Source organism: Heloderma suspectum, chromosome 3 (genome assembly GCF_057233095.1).
Source record: "Heloderma suspectum isolate Gila_16-S chromosome 3, 16-S_ref, whole genome shotgun sequence".
NCBI classification, from domain to species: Eukaryota; Metazoa; Chordata; class Lepidosauria; order Squamata; family Helodermatidae; genus Heloderma; species Heloderma suspectum.
The window spans coordinates 260,422,861-260,448,121 of NC_139460.1; the positions used below are offsets into that span (position 1 = coordinate 260,422,861).

The 25,261-nt window shown below is 42.2% G+C and overlaps 1 protein-coding gene across 14 annotated transcripts in view; it reads left to right on the plus strand.

Moving 5' to 3' along the window:
• Positions 1-25,261, plus strand: part of BTRC (beta-transducin repeat containing E3 ubiquitin protein ligase) — a 183,971-nt gene that overhangs the window by 141,290 nt on the left and 17,420 nt on the right. For 11 of the 14 annotated variants that reach the window (XM_084846521.1, XM_084846512.1, XM_084846516.1 and 8 more), the window contains 7 exons: positions 4,057-4,243; positions 11,898-11,994; positions 13,159-13,296; positions 13,792-13,910; positions 17,538-17,787; positions 18,121-18,239; positions 24,324-24,434. In XM_084846521.1, the coding sequence (XP_084702647.1) occupies positions 4,057-4,243; positions 11,898-11,994; positions 13,159-13,296; positions 13,792-13,910; positions 17,538-17,787; positions 18,121-18,239; positions 24,324-24,434 (1,021 nt within the window). Of the gene's footprint in view, positions 1-4,056; positions 4,244-11,897; positions 11,995-13,158; positions 13,297-13,791; positions 13,911-17,537; positions 17,788-18,120; positions 18,240-18,411; positions 21,262-22,788; positions 24,435-25,261 lie in introns of those variants that run through there. The other 3 variants (XR_014789518.1, XM_084846524.1, XM_084846522.1) reach the window with 3 other exon arrangements.

A 25,261-nucleotide genomic window follows, 5' to 3' on the forward strand; every position in this document is an offset into this window, starting at 1 on the left:
TACAATTTGTGATATTATATGAATAATCTGCTTTCTGAATTTGAAGAGATCTAAGTTAGAAGTTGCAGCAACATTGTCATCCCCGATCATATGAAGAATTATCTTAGGGGTTCTTTGTCCAGTATTAGTCTTCACGTTGTTGGAAAATATGAATTCTAGAAGTGAACGAAGGAAAACATTAAGTGTTTACTTATGGAAACATTTGTGATTCTGTATAAAATAAAAGCACCATAGCAGGCATGGAGAACATGTGGGCCCTCAGATGTTGTTGGACTATTGGCTATGCTGGCTAAGGCTGATCTGAGTTGCAGTCCACCAACATCTGGAGGGCCACATGTTCCCCATCCCTGCACTATAGGATCCTTCCTATTATTTTAATATGTATGTGGATTTCATAAATTCACTGAGCTCACTATTTTTTGAAACAAAAGCCTAATTTACAAAGTGGTCGTTGGATGTTATTGTCGAGTAACCTCTTTGCAGGAGACCACGTGGCATTCTTTCAGTGTAGCCTATCCTTAGAGTTATATAGTGTCTAGCTTTTTAAGTTTTATTTTATTTTTCTTTCCAAGCAGTTTTTAGTATCCAGTTTCTCTCTCTCTCTCTCACACACACACACACGCACACACATGTTAACAAGTCCCCATTATGTTTCTCATGCCAGTTTCTGAAAAGCTTTTAGCAAAACTTAAAAAAAAAAAATTAGGCTTCAAAAAAGCATGTGTGGTCAGCAGGTTGTTGCTTTCTTACCTTGTCATAGCTCTCAAATAGCCTTCTTCTCTAGCAGGACATTCTGTGTCAGGTGTCCCAGAAAGGAATAATAATTTGGAGATATTTTTGCTTGTGATAAGATTTATGCTCTCAAATTTTTCCTGGGTGAGCTTGTGGCATTGAATCAGTTGCCTTTCAATTAACATGGGGCAAATTCCAGATACAGAATTTGTGCTTTTGGATCCTACAGTTGAGAGGAGATCATCAAGGCCTATAGATATAACATTAGGTTCAGCCTTAATAGAGGCTTCAGGGTGAGATTAACTGAAGGAGAAGTCCTTCTTGGCATCTACAAGTGACAGGTGACTCTTCTCATTCAAAATTGTGTTGCCAAAGAAAGATACTGTGCAGAGGATCGCCATTGTCCTGTTGTGCAACCATGCTGTAGTGTACCTGTTCACTACTGCAGTTTCCTCTGCAGTAGTGATTTGCCTGGCATTTTGTGCTTTTACTTTAGCTTTAGCGTACTGAGGGATCAAATTCCAATGTATTAACCCCATATTGTGTTTAAATACACCCTTCAATAGCCCTTTGTGTTAAAGAAATAACCCATATTTAATTCAGCTTTTAAATTTTTTCTCACTTTTTTTCTTTTGAGCAAGGTCTCTCTTGCTTACCAAGTGGTGTTACACTACTTGATTTCACTGGTTTGTCTTTTCATTTTAAGAAGCACTTCTCCATATCTTAGGAATGTCAGAGTTGAGAGATTTATTTCTTAAAAGTTACTTTCCCCCCAAATTTATGCTTTGATGAATTTGTCCAGAGACCATAGAAGAAAGGAATAAAAATGACTTTGATGCTGAGAAGCTCATTATGTCGTCCTTAGCTTGTCTGTCATCAGCAGCAAGGACTGGGCACATGGTGTCCTACATAAACCCTGATAAGAATCATCTGATAGGCACCTCATTGTGTATGTGTCCACTTAAGTGTAGACATGTGACCTCAGATGGCACAAAATGCATTTACTACTTCCTACGCTCAGCCTCTACTGCCGGACAAATGAAGCTCAGTCTTTGGGGGCAGCTGTAACAAAAGCAGGAAATGAAGCATTTGATCTCGCTCCGGATGTGTGGTAGCTTTTTACCTGGAGAGAAAGACGTTGGCTGCAATGCTAATCTGGCATGTTTGCCTGTTTTCCCAAGTGAAACTGGGGGAGGATAGACTTGACCAAGCAGCTATACTACCTTTGCAAATAGACTGGACAATAACCTGCCCACTCAAAAAATCCAGTAGCTCATGTTTACTAGATGCCATAAAAAGTTATGAATTGCTCACAATTTCCACTGATGATGCCCCTACTCTTGACAGCAGCATTTCCCCAATTCAAAGGAGCCTACTCCCTCCTCTAAATCTTGCAAAAGCTCTTTTGTCTCTGTCCATGTACCTCATATAGCCAGCATCATACACTCAGTTTACATCTAGGCCTTCTATATGCCCATTCCTTGTTACTGAAAATCATATATGGAAAGTATGTGATAATTTATGAGCAGTTGGTTCAGTTTAGATAATAGCCTCAAGAATCCAGTATTTCCCAACACATGTTGAAAGGGCCATAGTGTAATGGCAGCGCACATACTTTCCATGCAGAGGTCCCCGATTCGGTCTCCAGCATCTCCAGGTAAGACTGGGAAAGAGCCCTGTCTGAAACACTGGAGAGCCATTGCCAGTTACTGTAGACCAGGGGTGGACAATCTGTGGCCCTCCAGATGTTTTGGCCTTTAACTCCCATCAACCCTAGCCAACATAACCAATGATAAAGGAGGATAGGAGTTGTAGGCCAGAACATCTGGAGGGCCACAAGTTGCCCATCCTTGGGGTAGGTAGTACTAGCCTTGAAGGACCAATAGTCTGACTTGGTGTAAGGCAGCGTCCTATATTCCTAAAACTCTATATTCCTATGACCCCCCTCTCACATTTTTATAAATGAGAAACTGACCTTGTATGTCTTGTAACTGGTCTCTGTCCTATTGTTAGCTCTGTCATCCCCTGCTTCTCTTTGCTCATTAGTTCCAAGCATTCCAGGCAGCCACTTTTCACCTCTAGCTGGTGAAGCATAGATCTCCATCTCTTTCCCTTCAGACGGTTTCCTTTCACTACAGTTGGGTTTGGAGCAGGGTCCAAGTATGGCTACAAAAATGCCTTTTTAGTGATTATTTGTAGCAGAGTAGATGCATTTGCAGATATTACACAGTGGTGCTTTTAGGACTGTCTCTGATCTTCTCATAGAAAGTGTTTTTAAAAATAAATGCTGAAATTTTAACACATCTGTTTTGTAATATAGACAAAACTTCGTGTTGCTTGTACTAACACAGCATTTGCCCATTTACATATCTGTCCAAATTTAGCTGTCAGAGATGCCCTTCCCCTGACTGCCTCCATATCTCTTCTGCATTACAAGAGCAACCAAGTGAGGCTTTATTAATGAAACATTTTAGAGGCCTCTTATTCTTCAGAGGCCTCTGCATATGTTAGGCTTGAGTGGAAGGCAGTAAGTTAATAGAGGAATCCATTCAGTTCAAGCAGCACAGAGTGAATCCCATATCTGCTTATGGGATATTAATCAGCTTATTACTGCAGTGCCCCTTTTATATTTTAGTCAATGTCGTCTTTTTCTTTTCTTCCTTCAGCAGTATTGAGGCACTCACAGGCTGTTCTAATTGCCATGCTGGAAAATGTTTGTTCTACCTGGCAAAATAAATCACATCAGTAAAATTGGGTTTTTTTACTTCCTCTTCTTTGTGCAGGGAGTTTCACCACACATCTGTGCATGAATACACATACGCCCGCACACACAGACGTCCACGCACGCACAAAAATCCCAGGTACCACTTCCTTCAGGCTGCACATTAGGAATATATACGTATTCTATTCTTCATTGCATCAAAGGAGCTCCTGTATTAGCAAAAAGAAGCTTCTGAGCCATTGGAATGCAAGAACAGCTGTAGTAACAAAATGAGAAATGGTCCTAATATAGCAAGATTTGGGGGGATGCATCATCAAGAGAAAAAAAGCCTTCCATAGAACATCCCCCTAGTGCTAAAACCCATAGAAATAGATTGGAATGACTTCCTGGATTCTTTATCATCTTTAATGCTTTGCTGTTTCTCATCCAAAAGAAGATGCTGGTTTCTGAACTTCACAAGAGACTGTTTTCTGCCCAATCATCCCAGCTCTGTAATACAGGGAAGGGAACGAGCAATGATGGCGATGAAAACATGTTCTTAATAGTTGTGGGCACCTGATGAGCTCCCTGGTGCTCACTGACTGCCTTTACTTTTCTTCCAGCTCGAGGTCTCGATCACATTGCAGAGAATATCCTGTCGTACCTGGATGCCAAGTCTTTGTGTGCTGTTGAGCTGGTGTGCAAGGAGTGGTACCGGGTGACGTCTGATGGCATGCTGTGGAAGAAGCTGATTGAGAGGATGGTCCGGACAGATTCATTGTGGAGGGGTTTGGCAGAGCGGAGAGGATGGTGAGAGCATCATATATGCATCTTTTCCCCTGCTCAGTATAAACCACTGGCTCACCTCACTAGGTGCCAGTGATTTATAATGACTTACAGTGGTATGATCACTAGTTTGACCATTCATTTTGCCTGAAAATTGTCTTTTAAATTCCGTCATATATTCCTCATTTTCTCTGTGACTGTTCTGTGAGAATATATATTCTCTAACTCCACAGGTGATTTCAGAAGCCTTCAGGAGTTTGTTCCACCCCTTGATCAGGAAGCAGGGTCCAGTAATTTAATTGCTCCTTCAAATGGAGGGTCTTTCTGCCCCCCTGCCCACCCACCCACCCACATTTAGTGGCAGATTGTAGGAATGTAGTGAAGCTCCTAAGAGCTCACCATTTAAAAACAAAACAAAACCCGAAACACTGCCTTTCCTCACTTGGCACAGCTTAGTCAGCATTTGGATTTTTCACCATTGAAAACACCCGGACATCCAGCAGCAGCAACACCTCCCTATTCCCTCAGGGACAACTGGCTGCAAGCAAGACACACTGCTGCATCTTTTCATTCCTCTTGTCTGCCCGCCCAACACTGCTGTGCCACAGTGTACAGTCTAATATCTTCCCCTTCACACAAGGCAGGCAGGAGCCAATGTTGGAGTCCTGCTTGCTCTTAGAATCCCACTTCATACAGGATGGCAGTGTTTCAGACATCAAAGGATACAGCAGCAGATGCCACTTTGGGGAGAGACAATGGGTCTCTTCGCATGAACCAACAGTCCACTATGGCTTATTTAAGCCGTGGTGAGCTACGGCATGTGCCAGCAGCCATTTTGAATATTCAAGCCATGACTGCAGCTTGTTGTGTTGTCTGAATCTGGCAGGGGTGGGTTGTGCAAGGGTTAAACAACATGGCTTGTTTTAAGGTCATGTGAGTGTTTCTTAACCCTTGCACAATCCACCCCTGCCAGGTTCGGACAACACAACAACCCTCAAGTCATGGCTTGACTTTTCAGGGTGGCACCCGTAGGCACCATGGCTCGTTGTAGCTTAAATAAGCTACAACAAACTGCAGCGATCATGCTGACCCACCCAGTCAGTGACTCTCAGGCCTGGTTCACATGTTCATCATAGCTTAAGCCACAGTGGCTTGTTTAAACTGTGGCGTGTGCAGGTGTATGCCGGGCACCATTTGCCTAATTACCCATCCAGGTGCAGCTTGACATGTCGTCTGAACCCAGGTGGCATGGCTTGTTGGAGGGAGAAACAACCCTGAAATAACCCACAGGCTGTTGTTCGGTTATTTGATGGGCGTTTTGCTCTCCAACAAGCCATGCCGCCCAAGTCTGGAAGATATAACAAGCTGCACCTGGACGGGTAACTAGGCAAATGGTGCCTGGTGTGCATCGTGGCTTGTTTAAACCACAGTGATCGTGAGAACTGGGTTACAGAGTCTGTAACGTGGCTGCCCAGCTCTGTATTGGCAGCACCTAATTAGAAGAAGAGGGAGTGAGTAAAATGCCTTCCCCCAAATTCCATCCCCATTGTTGCCAAAACTTCAGTGGGAGCAAGCCCACAGGCATATCATATTTGGTTAAAGCATCAATTCTGGACTCTGGCAAGGTCTTAAACCCAGGAAGTGAGGTCGTTAACTGTTCCCTATCCCTCTCTCCAAGCAGATCAGAGGCATCACTCACTTCTCTTATTAGAGAGGAGAGTGCGTTATCTGACAAAGAGATCAAGTAGGTAACAACCAGGACCATTTGCTCCCTGCCGAGGTGTTCCGTGTCTTATTAGCCAAGACCTACCACACCTTGCAGCTGTCTGAGGGCAAGATGGGGTGGGGGGCGAGCAGACATTCATGGCAATACAGGGGGAAAGACAGTTTTTCCACGAGGACTCCAAGAGCCAAAGGCAGTGCTTTTATTCCACACCAGATGGAAATTAGTGGAATAATCCTCTCAGAGGGAGATCATTGCACAGAATGATCATTCTGTGCAATTTACAATAAGCTGTATGCCCTTCCAGAAAGCATTGTGGGACGCTTTCAGGCCCCTTAAGTTGATGACCCTTCTTCCACTATTTTCCCAGTGGATGGGGAAGGGAGCCCTAGTGATAAAAGAGTGGAAACTGCCTTTCATCAAGATGTTGAGACTACAACAGCAGCTTTCTGAGCTTCTGTGACTGACTCAATTTTTGCCTGGGCAGTATACCTATGATCAGAAGAGCTTGCTATTACTGAGCTGATATCTAATCAACCGAAGAACAGAGTAAGGAAGATCTCCCTCACCGCTCTGCTCCTGGCACCTTTCTCATTAGATACAGTTCAACTTGAATCCAGGGTTTTTATTATGTATGTCATAATAAAAGAGACCTTCAGCTATAGGGCTGTTTATAAAATGAGTGAGTGAGTGAGTGAACGAATGAACGAACGAACAAATGAACCATGGTTCCACTTGAGGCCCCTTCAAAGAATATTGCTACCATTTTAGGGCCTGACAGCCCAACATACTCCTTTCCAGTTAGATCTTCTGGGTTAAATACATCTTCCCTTAGATTGGTGGCTGTCTCCACAATGCATTTCACAGGGAATGAGCTTACCCATTTCAGCCAGAGTCCGGATCACTGCAGCTGCCAGCTTGTTCAAATGGGGGTCTCACATATACATTCACTTGGCACAGGACACTTCAGAGGCCAAGAGAAACATCAGTTGGCTGGAATTCAGAACTCTGTTTTCCTTCCAAGACCAAATTCAAACGGCCATGTCCTTGTCAGGATGGATATGTCTGTAAAGGCATGTGTGAACAGATAAGGGAGAACGTACTCAACATCACTTCATCTGGAATGGAGTGCCATAATTTATTGGGCACAATTGCATCCATTGTTCATCAAGGTGAAGCATCTCACAGTTGCAACTAGCATGCCAGCAGATGGTTCATCGGGCCATCACTACTGGAGACAGAATGAATTCTTAATCCCAATATATTCCAGAAGTTAGTTCAGTGATTTTGAAAGCCAGAAAATGCTCAGGTGCCAGGATTCATTTCAAGACATTCTTGCCTGAAAGCAGAGGGCAGAAATGCCTAAAGAGTCACCATGGCCAATAAGGTCTCCTATATGCACTCCCTCTAATCCCCATTAAGTGGATACAAAATCAGAGAACACACATTATACTGTGATAGCACCACATTGGCCAAGAAGGCTGTGGGTTCCAGAACTCATGAAGATGTCCCAGACTCCTATGGCACGGCTCAATGCTGCACCCTTATCCAGAAAGTTTCCAACTGACAACCTAGAGGATGAAAGGCAAGGATTATGGCAAACAGGATATTCAGGAGGTGTCCTAAAAACATTGCTATTTTCAAGGAGAATCTCCAGCAAACACATGTATTTAAAATGTTGAAAACCTATTTTTGCTGTACCACAGAATCTGGCAGGAAACCAGATTCGAGAAATTCAGATTATCCTACATTTCCTGAAAGCTGGCCTTTCAAAAAACTTAAGCATTACCACATGTAAGAGACAGGTTGCAGACACTCAACAGTGTCTTGGGATGCCAGGGATCTGAGTCTGAATCTAACAGTCCTCATGTTCATAGATTTCTAAAAAGGGCAGCCCTCCTTCATCCTCCAGTGGTCCACAGGTTTCCCACTTGGAATTTAAATTGCATCTTCATGGCTCAGAGAAGGGTTCTCTTTGAATCAATGGCCACATGTTCTCCTAGGAATTTTGCACTAAAGACAGTTTTCCTATTCCAGCAACATCAGCTAGAAAGGTTTCTGAAGGTTAGAGGACCCTTTCCTCTAACCTTCAACTTAATGGTTTCCACACTGACAAAGTACTTCTCCACACTGATCCCTTGTTTATCCCTAAGATGAATGCGGTATTCCACAGCTCATGGGAAGTTTTCCTCCCAACCTTTTGTCGTAAGCCGGTGCACCAACTGGAAAGAATGTGGCATAAGCTGGGTGTTTGGAGGGCTCTCCAGTTTTACTTGGATAAAACTGCAACCAGTTTGTACTTTGTCCAGCAATTGACACCTTTTCCCCTGCAGATGTGGCATGTGGGAGAAGGGTGGTTGCAGGAAGTTCTTGCTCCATGAACTCTTGATTGCTGGGCACCCACCCTGGGGTGGTACTGCTCTTATACATGTCAAGGGCTTCTAGAATGCCCTCTGGAGTCAGGGAAGAAAAGAAAATTATCATGTATTCCTGCACTTCCAAAATGTATCCCATCCACCACTATTGTGAGTGAGACCTGTGCATGTTAAGCTCCTGCCTTCACAGTGTATGTGGGAGTGGTAGGTAAGGATCCCTAGGGATATTTCTTACTGTCCTGCTCTTGTCTCAGTTTTCTCTCTTGGTGCATTATGTTGAAGAGTTTTATCAGTCATAGGGTTGAGGGATTCTGCAAGGGTGGGAGGAGGGCCCCTGCCCTTGAAGGAGCAACTAACTGATTGGACCCTGCCTCCTAATCAAGGGGAGGTGCCTAATCCAAAGATAAAGTCCATTCAATTATCATATTCACCTTAGAAAGCCTTACATATCAGTGGCAGCTGGTGGCCCATCTGTACCTCCTGCTCCCTACCAAAAACATAAATTCACATTTTCATGGCCCCATTTTGAATGCTTGACCTATCCTGCACCTCAGGAATGTCCAGATTTTGCATCTCAGGGTGCGTGGACATTAGTATTTGAGCTCTTTCCAGTTAGAATGCTCGGTCCTGTTAACAGTATAAAGACTATGGGGAAAGAGTTGAATGTGCATGCTCAGAAAACTCTGGGACATATCTTTCTGCCCCACCACTGCCTGTTAATCAAATTGGCTGAACCCAAAATAACCTCTAGCTTGGTCAGCACTGGTTCAGAAGGGCTTGTTCAGAACAAATGCACCCCAGGACTTTCTGAGCATGTTTCAAATTACAGTTCTCAGTCCGTATTGTTCAAAACGATACTCAAAATAAGATGCAGAAGCTGTCAATATTTTCTGGATGATGCGTTGTGTCTACAGCCAACATCAGCTAGCGTGAGATGCACTATTCCTCCTTCCCATTACTAGGAACAGTCTGTGATATATGCCTAAGAGACAGTAGTTCTATAAAGACTAGGTAACCGTCCAGAAGTCAAACACAGGGGTGTTTTCCATATAATAGGTCACTTTGTTTTTCTCAGCAGATTCTTTCAATTGGAGATCCATTTAATCTTCAGTCATATGCCCAGAATACAGACCACTGTTGATAATTACTGACAAATTCAGATAGAATAGTTAATCAAATAGAATAGTCTTTCTATTATGCACCAAATTTACTGGAGTCTAAAGCTGCTCTGTTAACATTTCATTAGTTCCTTCCCTTTCTAGGGTAATCCCCAAAATACATAATTTTCTGTTCAAGGGGCCTCTGTAGTAAAATGTTGGTGAGATAATTTGGTATGAATATTTCATAAACAAGACAAAAGTGACAGCTAAGGCATTTTAGCTGCTATTAAATTTATTTATTTTTTGAAAAATAATAAGGCCACGAACTTGGAAGTGCGAATTCTATTAAGAGCTTTGCCACTAGGAGTATGTTATAGTTTAGTAGATTATGAGGACAAATAACGTGTTTGAAATGTTTTTAAATCTTCTAAAATATTTGAAATGCAACTCTGTGTGTAGTATTGATTACTAGACGTACTCCAAATTGCTTTTTCCATGGTAGCATTAACCTCAAACAAGGCATAGTCACCAGTTTCTGCATCTTCAGAACCTAGAGTAAGCAATATATGGTCCAGTTTAAGAAATCAACTGTGATCTTGGTAGGTTATAGTTAACGCATCAAACAGCATATTGGCAAAACACATGGGTGGTAATGGGAATGCTTTGTTTCTAACACCTTCAGGTGCTAACAGAAATTTCTTTTCTAGAGTTCTCTTCCCTGGCATAGGTAAATGTTACTCTTTCCCAGACCTTAGAAAGTGGGTTATGAGTTGCTTATTGTATGTTCTCAAACTAACAGTTCAGCATCTGAGCTCTTTTTGATTCTCAGTAGGGACAAAAACTATTGCAACGGCAAGAGCACCTCTGCATACTGGGGTTGCTGAGCTACATGCACAGTTGAGAGTAGGTTTGCAAAACCTGATATGCTGATAGGGAAGGCATCAAAGCTGAGATATTTTAAAGCCTGGCGGACTGTCAGAGCTTAAGTTTTCCACAAATGTATGTTTGAAATGTTTTTAAATCACATGGTCCCCTCCCCTTCGTCTCTATTTTTATTCATAATTTTATTGATTTGTCTTCTGTGGATCTAACAAGATTGATTCATTACAGTTACAAAAGAGCAATCAAATAATACTATAGTCTGTAGGGTCCCCTCCCACCAAAACAACAGTACATTAGTAACAGGCTGTCAAAAATCCATAATACAAGGTATCATATTTCAATATGATACCTTATAGATGTGTTGCTGATAAAACACCTGGTAATCTAGCCAAGTACTTTATTTACCAAAGTGTTTCTAGAATTCCAGGAAATCTCAACATGTATTTTTCAGAAGTTTTTGCATTGTAATAGAGCTTCTGATACTACTATATAATGCAATCTTAGAAACCATATTTTTAATGGATTCCTTAAAAAAAACCCTCTCCCTGTTCTTTAATCTGGTGTAACCATACAAGGTTCAGATCACTCATTAGCTTCAAGGTTTATGGCTAGAGAGAGATACATAGAAAACAACCTGTCAAAAGTATTGTTGTAATGTGACGGTGAAACGGAGATCTGGCCTAGGCTAAACGCCATGTCTCAGATGCCAGGATTATACTCGGAGGCATTTGTGCCCTTCTCTGCTTCACAAGGAATGTTTCCAGGCAGAAGAGTGGTTAGTATGCCCATGGTGGGGTTTACTAGCTTCTGCACAGTGTTTGGTGGCTCTTTAACTTTAGGATGAAAAATATGAAAAAATTTACACAGTAGGAAGTGATTTCCATTCACTGGGTCCCCAGCAACCAGACTAAGTTGAGGAAGAAGCCAATACCGCTTGCCAGAAGCACCAGTAAAAGGTGCTTGTTGATACTATGAATAGCTTAATGCTTTTTAGTCCTTCATATTTTTTTTAATGTCTTCATGTGTTTTAAGATTTTTGTGCTGCTGCTGACTTTGACTTTGGTTTTTATTCTAGTTTTATTGTGTGTTTTTTTTAAGTTTTTGTATTAGGTTTTATTGTGTTACTGTATTCTGTGGGTTTTCTGTGTGTGTTTTGTGAATTGCCCAGAGAACTTTGGCTATTGGGTGAAATACAAATGTAATAAAATAAATAAACAATCACATTGTGGGGAACTTGCTGGTCACTGAGATGCTGTCCTATCACCACTCCCCTTTTAAGGATCCTTACCTATCTGTCCCCACTTGTAACTGTGAAAGTTGTACTGGTCCCTTTTAAAACACAAAAAGAGCCTAAGTTTAACTTCGGTACCTACTAGTCTGTGAATCTGCCACATCTCTAAAGGCAATAGTATTCGAGAGTGGGGTATAGCATCTCTTCTAAATCTGGTCTAGACAGCCTTTTCCATCTACCCAGCAATAAGAGCACTAGAAGTCAATCTTACAAATCCATGTACAAAATAGCCAGGCCAGACAGCTGTATGAGCAATCTTTCTTTCTTTCTTTCTTTCTTTCTTTCTTTCTTTCTTTCTTTCTTTTAGGGGACAATATCTTTTTAAAAACAAGCCTCCTGATGGGATAGCACCACCCAACTCCTTCTACAGAGCACTTTATCCCAAAATCATACAGGATATAGAGGTAAGAACCAGAAAAGGTCATGTAGGTGATGGCCAGTTTGGGGGCAAATCTTTCATTTGAGGTCCTTAGGATTGCTATGAATGTCCTACACATATAGCAGCCAGTTGTGGCTTCCTACTGCATGTACACAGAATGACAGAAAAATGTGGATCCTTTTATGTGACTGTGTAAACACATTTTTCCTGGAAGTTCTATCCCTGTTACAAACAATCATATATTAATCTGCTTTTAAGACACTTAGGTGTCATAAATGCCAGATTCATTTATAGTTGGTCTCCCCTTCATTGAAGGGGAAAGGGTGTTCAGATACTTTGGTGATAGGGACTGAGTTTGACTGTCTTGTTGGTTCATAGAAAAATGAAAATATATTATCTAGTACAACTTTATAATCTTGATTGAAATTTCATTTTGCTATAAATCCTAACCATTTTACTTTGAAGCTTATAGTTAACTAAATATGTAAACTTTTCCATAGAAGTAGTATCTCATAGTGCTTAATTTGTGATCAGGAGTTGTCAGACTTTCTCACAGTGGGTCTTCCCAAGTGAAACAACTGTTTAAACTTCTTAGGACCAGAGCAAGACAGGCTGCTTATTTGGCAATGTCCACTGTTGCCTTAATTCTGGACAAGTTCTTCCAAAGAAAGGGGGAGCACTAGGGCCAAATGGACTGATAGCATGTGTGGGGCAAAAATGGGGGGGGGCAGAGAAGATCTTTTCTATTGAACTGACAAGATTTGACAGTCAAGACAAGAGGAAATAAAATATAATTTAGAGTGGATAAGGGTCAATTGGCATTCTGCCTTTCTGGCCCAATCAGTGCAGGGGGGAAGGCTCAGAAGTCAAGTTTCCTTTGACAATTGCCCATGTATTCTTAGATAAGCCTTCCTCCCATTGTTGAGACACGATATTCTAGACAGCTGGAGCTTTTGCCTTCTTAGTAACAACTAGAATCATAAAAGGGTTTGAAACATTATGGAAGCTAGAGACTGGGAAAGGGGGAGGAGCAGGCTGTCCCTCCTCCTCCTAGCACACTCCAAAACTGTCTAATGATAAATGGTTTCAGCATTAGAGCTGCTCCTGTTGTCCCAGGAGTCTCAGGCTTTATTGTTGCAAAATTTCCATGATGTTTGTTCCACACTTTAAAATTGTTTTTCTCCCCCAGACGATAGAATCAAACTGGCGGTGTGGAAGGCACAGCTTACAGCGAATCCACTGCCGGAGTGAGACAAGCAAAGGGGTTTATTGTTTACAATATGATGATCAAAAGATAGTGAGTGGCCTCCGAGACAATACCATCAAGGTGAGAGCTCTCCAGTGAGCAATAATGGAACACAACATCCAGCCCCCCCAAAGAATGCAGGTGTGCACAATGCAGGAGAGAATCAGGAAGGGATGAGGTTAATCCTTTTTTTATCCCTCCCCATTCCACCCCCCACTCCCAAGTTTGACTTTGAAATACATTGGTTTTCCTCTGTCTCTTCCAAACAAGGAGGATAAATCTATATTATCTGCTTCATTTTCTTGCACTCTGTTCATTGCTAGCCGTGTTATTGGTCCTTCAGTAATTAAAGTCTTCCTGTTCCCTAATGAGAAGAGTAAACACGATGTTCATATTAAAAACAGAGATATTAAGGATAGTTTATATTGCTCCAAAGTGCCTGTGGAATACAAAGTGCATTGTGTGCCACTTAAAGAAGTTTTGCTCTCCGTAGTAAATAAAATTCTGTGATGTAGAAAACAAAAGAGCCAGTCTAGCAATACAGTCCGTTTACCTTGTACCCCTTTGCCTTCCTAGATCTGGGACAAGAATACACTAGAATGCAAGAGGATTCTGACCGGACACACAGGGTCAGTTCTTTGCCTCCAGTACGATGAGCGGGTGATCATCACTGGATCATCGGATTCCACTGTCAGGTAGCTATTTTATTTATTTATTTCTTGAAAATATATATATCCCAGTTTTTCTAACAAATATGGGCCTCCAAGGCAATCTACAATATAATTAAAAGAATCAGTTACAGTGGGGGGAAACTAAAAGCAGAGAATCCAATCAGCAGCCAACAAGCAAAAAACCCCCCACAAATGGAAATAGCTCACCAACTATGTGCCATCAAAAGCTTTGGTGTAAATAGGAAAGCTTTTAATCGATGCCATAAAAGTTATCAGTGTAGGAACTTGATGAAAAACACTTGCGGGGGGGGGGGGGGCTTTTAAAATCTGGGCACCATCACAGAGCTTTTGTCCTCCGTCGCTAGCTACCTCACCTCTGAAAGTGAAGGCACCCAAAGCAGGGCTTCATAAGTTCTTGTGGGAGTAGGTGATCCTTAAGATACCCTAGTCCCACGCCATTAAAGTCTTTAAATATCAAAACCAGCATTTTTAATTTTTCCTGGAAACAAACTGGTAGCCAGTGCAGCTCTTTAAGTTCTGGTGCAGTATGATCTCATCTGTAAGTCCCACTTAATAACCCAGCAGATGTATTCTGAGTTACATTGAAGTATCCAAACACTATTCATAAGCATCCTCATGTGTAATGCATTGCAGTAACCTTACTTGGACATTGTCAAAGCACAGAAGTGATATGCCTATCTGTTTCTGTTTCACGTGACCGTGGAAATGGCTTTCTCTGTGCAACCTCTGTCTGTGCAACCCATCTCCTCTTCAGTAGCCCCTAATACACACTAGCAAATAGTATTATCTACATATTGGAGATGTGTGTGGTGGTGGGGAAGCTGAGAGAAAAGTATTTTGCAAAAAGCCTCCTAGTGAGTTCATGGCTGAGTTGAGATTTGAACTGGAGGACTACATGGCTCACAGTCAGGGCCACTCTGCAACTTCAGCACTCAAGAAGAGGATGAATTTGCTTTTCAAGCCTAGTCAAACTCCACCCTCAAAACAGAGGTGATCAAAGGCATGCAAAACAATAGGAAAGCAGTTTTCTCAAAGTTTTTGTAAACAAAAAAAAAGCTTTCGGAGTCAGCAACTTAAATCCTAAATTTCAGGGTTAGCAACACACACGCGTGCGTGCGTGCGTGTGTGTGTGTGTGTGTGTGTAAATATAAATAAACTGTCCTTGGGGAAAAAATAACTGTCAGCATGTTCTCTGGATTGTACAGATTCTGCTTACATAAAATATCCAGTTAAAACCTGTTTAGTTTAACAGGGCTATAAAAAATGTTTTGAATTCCTTGGTGCCAACCAGGACTATGTTCTTTTAGACACTAGCAGGACTAAAGAAATATTTCAAATCTTGGGTGCTTTTACAACATTTTGAATCACTTGTACAACCCAGAACCTAGGATTTCTCTGTGGCCTAGAATAAAAAACAAGAGGTTAAAAGAGCAGAATATTTGGCTCAGTGGCATTCCGCATCTCCTGCAAAAAACAAACAAAACCCAAACACAATTCTGTGTTAAGACTAAATTATCTTTTTTTTTGAGGCTTTGCTGGATTAAGAGTGTGTTAATATGGATTTATCAAAAGCAAAAGACATGAAATGTACTGAGGAAGTGCCTGAGTTGGAAAGTAGGGATGGAATTCAGAGCACAGAAGCTCCTGCCCTTTTGCAACATTTGCCCATGTTCTTCTCTGCAGCCATGATTTTTAAAATTAAGGTGGAAGCTCTCAGGAAACTAAATTCAGTAGCCAAGTTCAGATTCTGCATTACACCCACAAGCACAGAAGCTCAGCACCTGAAGCAGTCCTCGTTCCTCAAATTCCAGTTCTCATAGAATCATAGAATGGTAGGGTTGGAAGGGGCCTACAAGACCATCAAGTACAACCCCCTGCTCAATGCAGGAATCCAAGTCAGAGCATCCCTGACAGATGGCTGTCCAGCCTCATCTTGAATGCCTCCAGTGTGGGAGAGCCCACTACCTCCCTAGGTAATTGGTTCCATTGTCGTATTGCTCTAACACTCAGGAAGTTTCTCCTGATGTTCAGCCGGAATCTGGCTTCCTGTAACTTGAGCCCATTATTCCGTGTCCTGCATTCAGGGATAATAGAGAAGAGATCCTGGCCTTCGTCTTTGAGACAGCCTTTCAAGTACTTGAAGAGTGCTATCATCTCTCCCCTCAGTCTTCTCTTCTCAAGGCTAAACATGCCCAGTTCTTTCAGTCTCTCTTCGTAGGACTTTGCTTCCAGTCCCCTGATCACCTTTGTTGCCCTCCTCTGAACCCTCTCCAGCTTGTCTGCATCCTTCTTAAAGTGCGGTGCCCAGAACTGGACACAGTACTTCAGATGAGGCCTGATCAGTGCTGAGTAGAGGGGAACTATACGGGATCTGTAAGCTATGCTTCTATTAATGCAGTCCAAAAGAGCATTTGCCTTTTCTGCAGCCACATCACATTGCTGGCTCATATTCAGCTTGTGATCGACAACAATTCCAAGATCCTCCTTGCTTGTAGTGTTGTTGAGCCACGTATCCCCCATCTTGTAACTGTGCATTTGGTTTCTTTTTCCTAGGTGCAGAACTTGGCATTTATCCCTATTACATGTCATTCTGTTGTTTTCTGCCCAGCGCTCCAGTCTGTCAAAATCACTTTGAATTTTGTTTCTTTCTTCCAAAGTATTAGCTATCCCGGCCAATTTTGTGTCATCTGCAAATTTGATCAGCATTCCCTGCACCTCCTCCTCCAAGTCATTAATAAAAATGTTGAAGAGCACTGGGCCCAGGACTGAGCCCTGCAGTACCCCGCTCGTTACTTCTCCCCAGTAACATCTCCCCAGCTCACCACCTATTAAATGGGGGGGGGGGGCTTCTTGCCTCTTTGGTCATTATCACATTAACTGTATTGCAACCTTTTTATTTGCTGGACTGTGTAACTAAGGACTCAATCCTATGGCCGCTAGTCAGTGGCTAGACAGCCATAGGATAGGTCAGTTCCTGGGTACTGACCTTGGAGTCTGCATTCTGAGGTTGGTTCCCTGAGGGGAAGATCCCCGCTGCGCTTCTCCTGCCCTGCACTGAATAGGTGGTTGCCTCTGAGTTCAGAGGCGGCTGCCTGTCCCAATAGGATTGTGCCCTAACCTGAGTAATTCCAGAGGAAGATAGTTTGATTCAAATTGCAGCTCAGCCATAGATTCACTGTGTGACATTGTGCAAACTACATAGTGTCGTATTCATGGTTCCCCATCTTTAACATGGATATAAGAATGTCTTACCTCACAAAGTTGCTGGGAGAAAGAATCATCTTTTTAATTGAAAGCCTTTTTTCATATCAAAAGTGCTATTTAAATCAATACTCCCAAATTAATCTTATAGGATGGGCTTTTAAAGAGGTTTTTTTGCAGTTTATATACTGACAAAATGCCCCCCCCTTTAGTGCACCCAGGTATCAGACCCTTTGTTTGCTATTGTTGTTGTTCAGTCGTTCAGTCGTGTCCGACTCTTCGTAACCCCATGGACCATAGCACACCAGGCCTTCCTGTCCTGTGCTCTCTCCCAGAGCGTGCTCAAGTCCATTTGTTTACTATAGGAAACTAATAATCTCTCTCTCCCTCTCCCCCCACCCCCGCTTTCTGTTTTATCACAAATTCTAGAGTATGGGATGTAAATACGGGTGAGATGCTAAACACACTGATCCATCATTGTGAAGCGGTACTGCACCTGCGCTTTAATAACGGCATGATGGTGACATGCTCCAAAGACCGTTCCATTGCCGTGTGGGACATGGCCTCCCCAACAGACATCACCTTACGAAGGGTTCTGGTTGGACACCGGGCAGCTGTCAATGTGGTAGACTTCGATGACAAGTACATTGTGTCGGCGTCAGGTGATAGAACTATAAAGGTGCAAAGCTTGAAGTCATGTTGGCTTTGGACTTTTAATCGATTGCATTTATTATATCTGGCTTTCTCCAAGGAGCTCAAGGTGGCATACAAGGTGGCGTACTCTTGCCCCCACCCCACTTTATTCACACAACCACCCTATGAGGTAGGTTAGGCTGGGAGTGACTAGCCCAAGGTCACCCTGTGAGCTTCATGTCTGGTTGTGGATTTGATCCACAGTAACCACTGCACCATACTGGCTCCTATTAACAGTATATGGCTCACTCATACAAATACCTGTCCATGTGCATTACTTCCAGAATAATCCATTTCCCTCTGTGTGTCTCTCTTACAGGTATGGAACACTAGTACCTGTGAGTTTGTGCGTACTTTAAATGGCCACAAGCGAGGCATTGCGTGTCTACAGTACAGAGATAGACTAGTAGTGAGCGGTTCATCAGATAATACAATCAGGTGAGAAGTACAACACTTTCACCATGACTAACTCCCCTGCTCCAGCAGCTTTAAAAAGAGGGGGAGAGTGTTATATGTTAATATGTATTTGTGTGTAACACCTGCTTTGGTGCATGTACTCTCTCCCTCCCCACCTCCCTGAATGTATTGAACTGAAATTGTACTATTTCAGAATGCAGATGAAGGACCACACTTCTGAATGCTCTCCTGCAACCCACCCACCCCACCCACGCAAAAACTGCAAGTTGAAAAAAACAAAACGAAAAACCTAGCACAGGGAGAGTCCTGTTTTAGAACCTTTGATCTAGATGCGCAGGGGGCGGGTTTGTGCAGGAAGTTGTTTTTTAGTGTGGGTAGGGGAATATTAAGAAATGGCATCCCTCCCCTGAAATTTGAAGTGGTATAGTCTGCTCTGCCACTTCAGGATTCTGCTGCATATGTAGACCAGGCCTGAGTGTTCCTACATGAGGTGTAGAAATGAGAAGGTGTACTTTGCACCTAAAAATTTCTTGAGACCCCAAAATCTGAGCTCAGAAGGAATTCTATTTATCTATTTGTTTAATTCCTGTAGTATAATTAAATTAAACATTTGAGATTTTGCAGAGATGTTTTTGGAAGAATAAGTGTAGGGAACCAAGGAAGGAGAACAGTGCAAGAAATGGGGAAGGTACTTAGGTTCAAGGGCAGGGAACCATGAACCAATGGACAGGGAGATATCTGACAATTCGAAGTCTTGTCCCAAGGCCGGCTGGCCTTAATTTTTGGCAGACACTGTCCACCAATGTTTATGCTTTTCCCCCCATCTGCCAGGGCCAGACATTTATCTTATTGCTCAGCTTCATATGATTTTCAAGAGCCCAAATTATTTACAACTGTTCCCTATATATTTAAAATGATCACAGCCCTGAAATCAGGCTGTGGAGTCTCCTTCTCAAGGGAGGTTAGGTTCACTCCCTCTCTGCTGTCCTTCTGCCAGCAGGCAAAGACAACTTTATTTAAGAAGGCCTTTAGTCTGTAAGAGGGTTGGTTGGGTGCTGTTTTGTTAATAATGATGTATTCCCCCTGGAATTGTTATGTTTTTATTGTATTTTAATTTATTGTTTTATTGTTTTAATCAATTTTGTTTCTGTAAGCCATCTTGAGTGCCATTTTTTGGTTAAAAGGTGGGGTACATATAAAATAAAGAAATCAGAGTTATAGGAAATGGGGGTTCAAAAATGCTTCTGTTGTTGTCTCAGTTTTTCATGGTTCAGAACTCCAGAACCATCAATGAGCAAAGCTAATCTAACCATTATTAGGATATGTAGTTTTGAGTTATATAAATCTTTTTTCTGTTTTTTTAAGTGCAGCTGCTGTTTAGATTTCCTTGTTTTCTGTGAGCACTAAAAGCCACCAATAAAGATTGACTAATTTCTCAAAGTGTAATATGTGAGTTTCTATGGACTGTTATATAGGATGCTCCCCTTCATGGTCTGGGTATCTACTTAAAGAGTTGGATTTGCAATTAGAGGCTTTTACTCTAGTACTGAAATCGTGCTGCGATCTTGCCAACCCAGTTTTTCTCATGGTGCTTGGCTTTAGGCACCATTTGAAACAGATGGCCTGGACTCTTCAAGGTTTCTTGCTCTCCCTTGGCCAGAAATGGGCCAAGCATTAATCCATTCCATAATACAAAGGATTTTTGAGATGCCATTCAAATGATGACAGTTGGATGGGATCTGACAGCTTGTAGAAAGGGAGGCCTGATAAACATAACTGGAAGCCATTGATTGGTCAGCTTTAAAGAAGTAGGAAGCAGTGCTGTCCTATATTCCGCCCATAATTTAAAGGCAGTCTTAATCTTTTTAAGTGAACTATAACAATCAATTACCTCTACATTCAATCACAAGCTGCTTCCCAGTCCAGTCCTCTTGCCAATGTAAATATTAGTGCTCTTGCGCAAAGGGTTTAATCCATTCATGTGCTTTTCTTTCCCCCAAGGAATATAGTTTCAGCCCAATGCTTGTCATACTCCGAAGTCAAATGTGTCTTCCAGGTGTTGCACTTTGAGCACCAGCCTCAATGGGAAACTTGGTGACAACATTGTTCAAAACGTAGCTTAACAGCGATTTAAAAAGCAGGCAAAGTTGCCACTACCAGGCTACAGCTGTAAACTTTAGTGCAGAGATTTTAAAATTTGGGAAGGGATCCCTTGTAATTGGACCAACAGCCGTCACTCCAGTGAATGGTATTGTGTTTCCCCTTCTGTTGTATGTAATTCTCTGGGTCCAAGGTCAAATATACCAAACTACTGAGTGTCCAAATAAAGATACAAAACAAAGAAACAAATCCTTTCATTAAGGGACTTTAGAGGCTGGTAATTGACTAGTGTAGCTTTAGAGAAAGCTAGTTACTGAAGGTAATTGGAGTAACATGAGTAATGAAAACAAACAGATCAGAGTGCTGCCACAGACAATTTAAATGAGAGACATGGGGTATTGGAACGGGACAGTTGAAGCTATTAACCAATTATCACCTTCCCTCACCAGATGCATCCTATTTAACGGCTTGTAAAGATCAAAGGATTTGTAAATAGCACCATAGCTTGGCTTGAAGACAGACACATTTTGGGGGGTTGCCCTCACGGTATGATTAAAGAAAAGGCTGATCAAAGCAACCATGTTTTGAGAGAAAATTGAGTTTATCTAATGTCATGAACTTGGTCCAGTGCTCCACTGTAGCAAAGAACCTGTCTGCCACTTCTCTTAAAACAACAACAAATTAACAAGGCAAGCCTTACAGGTGTAACATTTGCACAAGCCTGAATAGTAATCCAAGCAGGAAACAGTTAAAACTTTGCAGAGCTTACGAAAGCAACCACAGTACCACACATACTAATAACCAAGAAATATAAATGTCAATATGGTAATAAATTTAAAGAGGAATACAATTACTTTTATGCTTACACTGAATAAAACCCTTGTGCTAGAATTTTGCAGCAGTTGGCAACATATCATCAGAATCCAGGTTGGGCGCAAGTTGATACCAAAGTTCTGAATAGCGATTCCAGAAAGTCTACAAGTTGGCCTTGTAGGCTTTCTGGAATCGCTATTCAGAACTTTGGTATGAAGTGACTGTTTCTCCCATCCCTCTCTTGTTCTTTGAATGTAGATTGAAAACCTTCTGAGCACAGACTGCATAACTTCAGTGTTCCTTACAGCCCAGCAAAACAGCAACACCAGTCAGCATCAGAAATTTATAACTTTATTTATTTATTTATTTATTAAATTTCTTAATTGCTCATCCAGCTGGTCACCCAGCCACTCTGGGCGATGTACAATAATACAAACAGTGTAAAAACAATAAAATTACACATTAAAACATCAAAACACAAATTAGAGGTCAAGGAGAAGAAAATATTATTTTGTTTGGTGCTGAAAGCTATACAGTGAAGTAGCTTGGAGGGGCCTCCTTGGGAATGTGGGGCGAGTTCCAAAAATCTACTACCACCACAAAATTGACTCTTCTGCCTACACTGATTTCCTGTGGATGTGGGACTCTAGTCTCAGTGAATGGCAAGGGTGTGAGAAGGAGAATAACTTGCATACATTCTAGGGTATAGGATTGAAGGTCATGGCACTAGATCCCCTCCTTATGGAAGAGCAACACACAGATAAGCATAAGGCCAGAGACTTTAGATGTTATAAGTAAAGTAGGGCTGATCTGAAGGTGCCTCACTGTCTTGGGATGTGAAGATGATGAGGCACTTTCTGTGCATTAGGGGGTGGGCTAAAGAACTTATGACTCTCTGGAGCAGGGGACAAGCAGGCGACTAACAGTTTTAGCAATCTGTGAGTCAGTGGCAGACGTGTCTTTGTTTTTTACGTTTTTTTCTTTTTAAAAGAGGTTTACTGCTGTGGAAAAGTGGTGACGGCCATCTCCCCTGATTTGCTGCCATTTTCACCTTCATGAGGAAGGATGTTGTGTCATGGTGTAGTACCCTTTACAATGCATTGTGAGGGGGAAAGATGGCTGCTTGCACTGCTGTACAGTAAGGCAGTGCAGGCAGCCATGTCCCCCCCGCCCCCAAACACACAGAGTTCATCATAAAAGACACTACATATTGACATAGCATTTTTCCTCAGATGCATTGCAAGCGAGAATGGCTCCAGATTAGGAGACAGGGGATATCACCACTACCACTTTTCCATGGCAGCAAAACCTGTTTCTAAAAAATGTATAAAAACAAAGTGAAGCCGCTGCCTCTGACTCACAGCTAAAATTGTGAGTCCCCCACCCTCAAAAATGCTCTAGATGCCTTGAGAACATCTTTGCCCACTTGGGCTCACAGACATACACACTTTTCACTCCCCCCACACCTCGACAGTTGTGCTGAAAATGTTCTTATTCTGAAGACTTCAACTTGATGGGTAGATATGGAGTAAATATTACCAATTTCTTATAGAAAGAGTCCTACAATTCACAAAACCATGGAAGTAAGATTTTCAGTTTATACAGCCATTGACTTCATGGGTCATAAAATGTGTAACAACTGCCTTTTTATCCGTAGGTCATAAAGTTTGTAACACCACCTGTTCCCCTGGGGCAACCTTGCAACAGTGCTGCAGGCTCCAATTACAAATTCCGTAATTCTGGATTCCTGTCAAGTCACTAGTTTACATTGACCAGCAATAGCTTTGTCAAACTTGTCATGCTGGCAACAAGTCAACATTATAATGAAATACGATTTGGCAGGTATTAAATCAGAGGTGCAGAAATAGGTTTTTTTGCTGGGGGTGGGGGACAGCACGGGTTGCCTTCCACTGATTTCACCACCCCATCCCCTGTGGGAAATTTTTTCTCCAGGCTGGGAGAAGCACGGAGTTCTGTGTCTCCCAGCATGGCGAAAGCAACTTGGCTGACACCGGGAGGAGCAATGCCCTGCAAAGCTACTTGGTTCATGCTGGAAAAAGTGGCTGCACTTCCCAAGGTGGATCAAATCCCCACTGCCTGCATCCTTGCTGTTATCTGCAATCTGAGATCAAAGATAACAGCAGGGATACTCTCCAGGAGCCAGAGCTCCCTGGAGGAACCCCAGGAGGCTCCATGGGCCAGATTGGAGAGCCCAGCAAGCCAGATTAGGTCCACAGGCCAGACATTCTACACTCCTGTATTAAAAAGAGGTCTGTATACAACACAAAGCTTGTATGGAGAAAGCACTTACTAAGCTGCATTGCACCCAAATTTATTAGGGCTTTATAGTTGAACAACAAGCATCTGTATTTGGGCAGAGAAACAAACTTGCAGTCATTGCACCTGGCAGTGTAATATGTTCTTTGCTTCCTGTTCCAACCACAATGAACAGCTGTATTTTTTGCTAGCTAAAGGGTTTGAACAATCTCCCCACATATAATGCAGTATAGTAATCAATCTGAGAAATTACCAAGGCATGATTGACAGTGGCAGGTTTTTTCTGAGAAGCTGCCATTTCAGGTACAACTGAAAAAAGACAGGAAATCAGAAGCTGCCTTATACGGAGTCAAACCATGGGTACACCTAGCCCAGTATTGTTGACACTGACTGGCAGTGGCTCTCAGGCATGAGTTTTTCCTGTCCTACCTGGAGATGCTGGGAATCAGACCACTGACCATACAACCCATGTGCTTTACCACTGAGCTATGTATGGCCTCTTCCCATTCTGGCAACCACCTAAGTCTTTCTCCAGTAGCAAAGCCACCTCCTGGTAAGAGTGTAATCTTTTTTTAAAAAGCAGGTAATCTTATTTCAAGTTCATGTGGGCCAATATCACCATTTTATCTAGATTCAGCTATAGATTATTGTCCCTCATCTAGCCCTAACAGCATTTAGGCAGTGATTCATGGACATCACTGCTACTCTTAGATTTGCTGGAAATGAAAAATAGTAGGATTTCCCATTAAAAATTGGAGTTTTCTGGGTGCAAAATATGGATTTAAGAGGAAAGTGAGGGATGCAGAGTCCTCCAACACCTGTCTAAATAGGCAGGTTCAATTTGCAATTTGTATTTCCAATATAGAATTGTAAAACAATTACATAACGACAATTCCTTGTCTTGTCTTCTTCCAGGTTATGGGATATTGAGTGTGGGGCATGCTTGCGGGTCCTGGAAGGCCACGAGGAGCTGGTGAGATGCATTCGCTTTGATAGCAAGAGGATAGTCAGCGGAGCCTATGATGGGTGAGAATTTAGTGATAGAAAACAGACATTTACTCTCTCTCTCTCTCTCTCTCTCTCCTGACTTCTGCCTTGAAGGACAGAAAAAATTCTTCCTATATTCATACCGGACTAGTCGGCATCTCCCTGGCACCAGGAGAGCTGGGTAGGAATGGCTTATAACAGAGTCAATCATTGTGGGAAACTAGTCCAATAATGATCAAACTTGATTTTCCATAAATGTTACTTTTGTGCTATGTATCTTATCTTACTACCATTGTAAACAGTGCTTACAGCAGATGATCACATTATTATTTCCAGGTCCATAGGGAACTAATTTTTCCCTTAAATCTTTAGGTATAACGTTCTGCTTTCAGTGCCTTTCTATCCTAGAAAGAAGGTGCCCTTATTATGGGCTGTACTGTCATCTTAAGGGTGCAAGCACCTTAGAGCAGACTGAACACCTTTGTTCAGACTGTTCAGATTCTTAGCAGAAAAATGAGCATTGGATGCTGTGATTTGTTTAGAAGCTTAGGAAGCTCTTCCACTTCAACAGAGGCTCCCAGTTTTGCAGTCATGTAATCATTTCCAGGGCATGTTTCTCCTTTGATTCCAGACCTCTGGATTTTTCCTTTAAGGCAAGCTTGCCTTTGACCTACTTGCTTCGTTTCTTCCTGCTTACCCTGAGCTTTTGTGCCCATCAAATGCTTACTTCCAGAACTGCTGATGAAATCCTGGTTCAACTTTATTACAGCCTCTCAGCCCAGAACCAGCTGTCATCACGAAGGGCTGGCTAACTTGCCGTTCCGCCACAAGTTGTCTTCTGAAATTATAGGTCCTTAACACCTGCT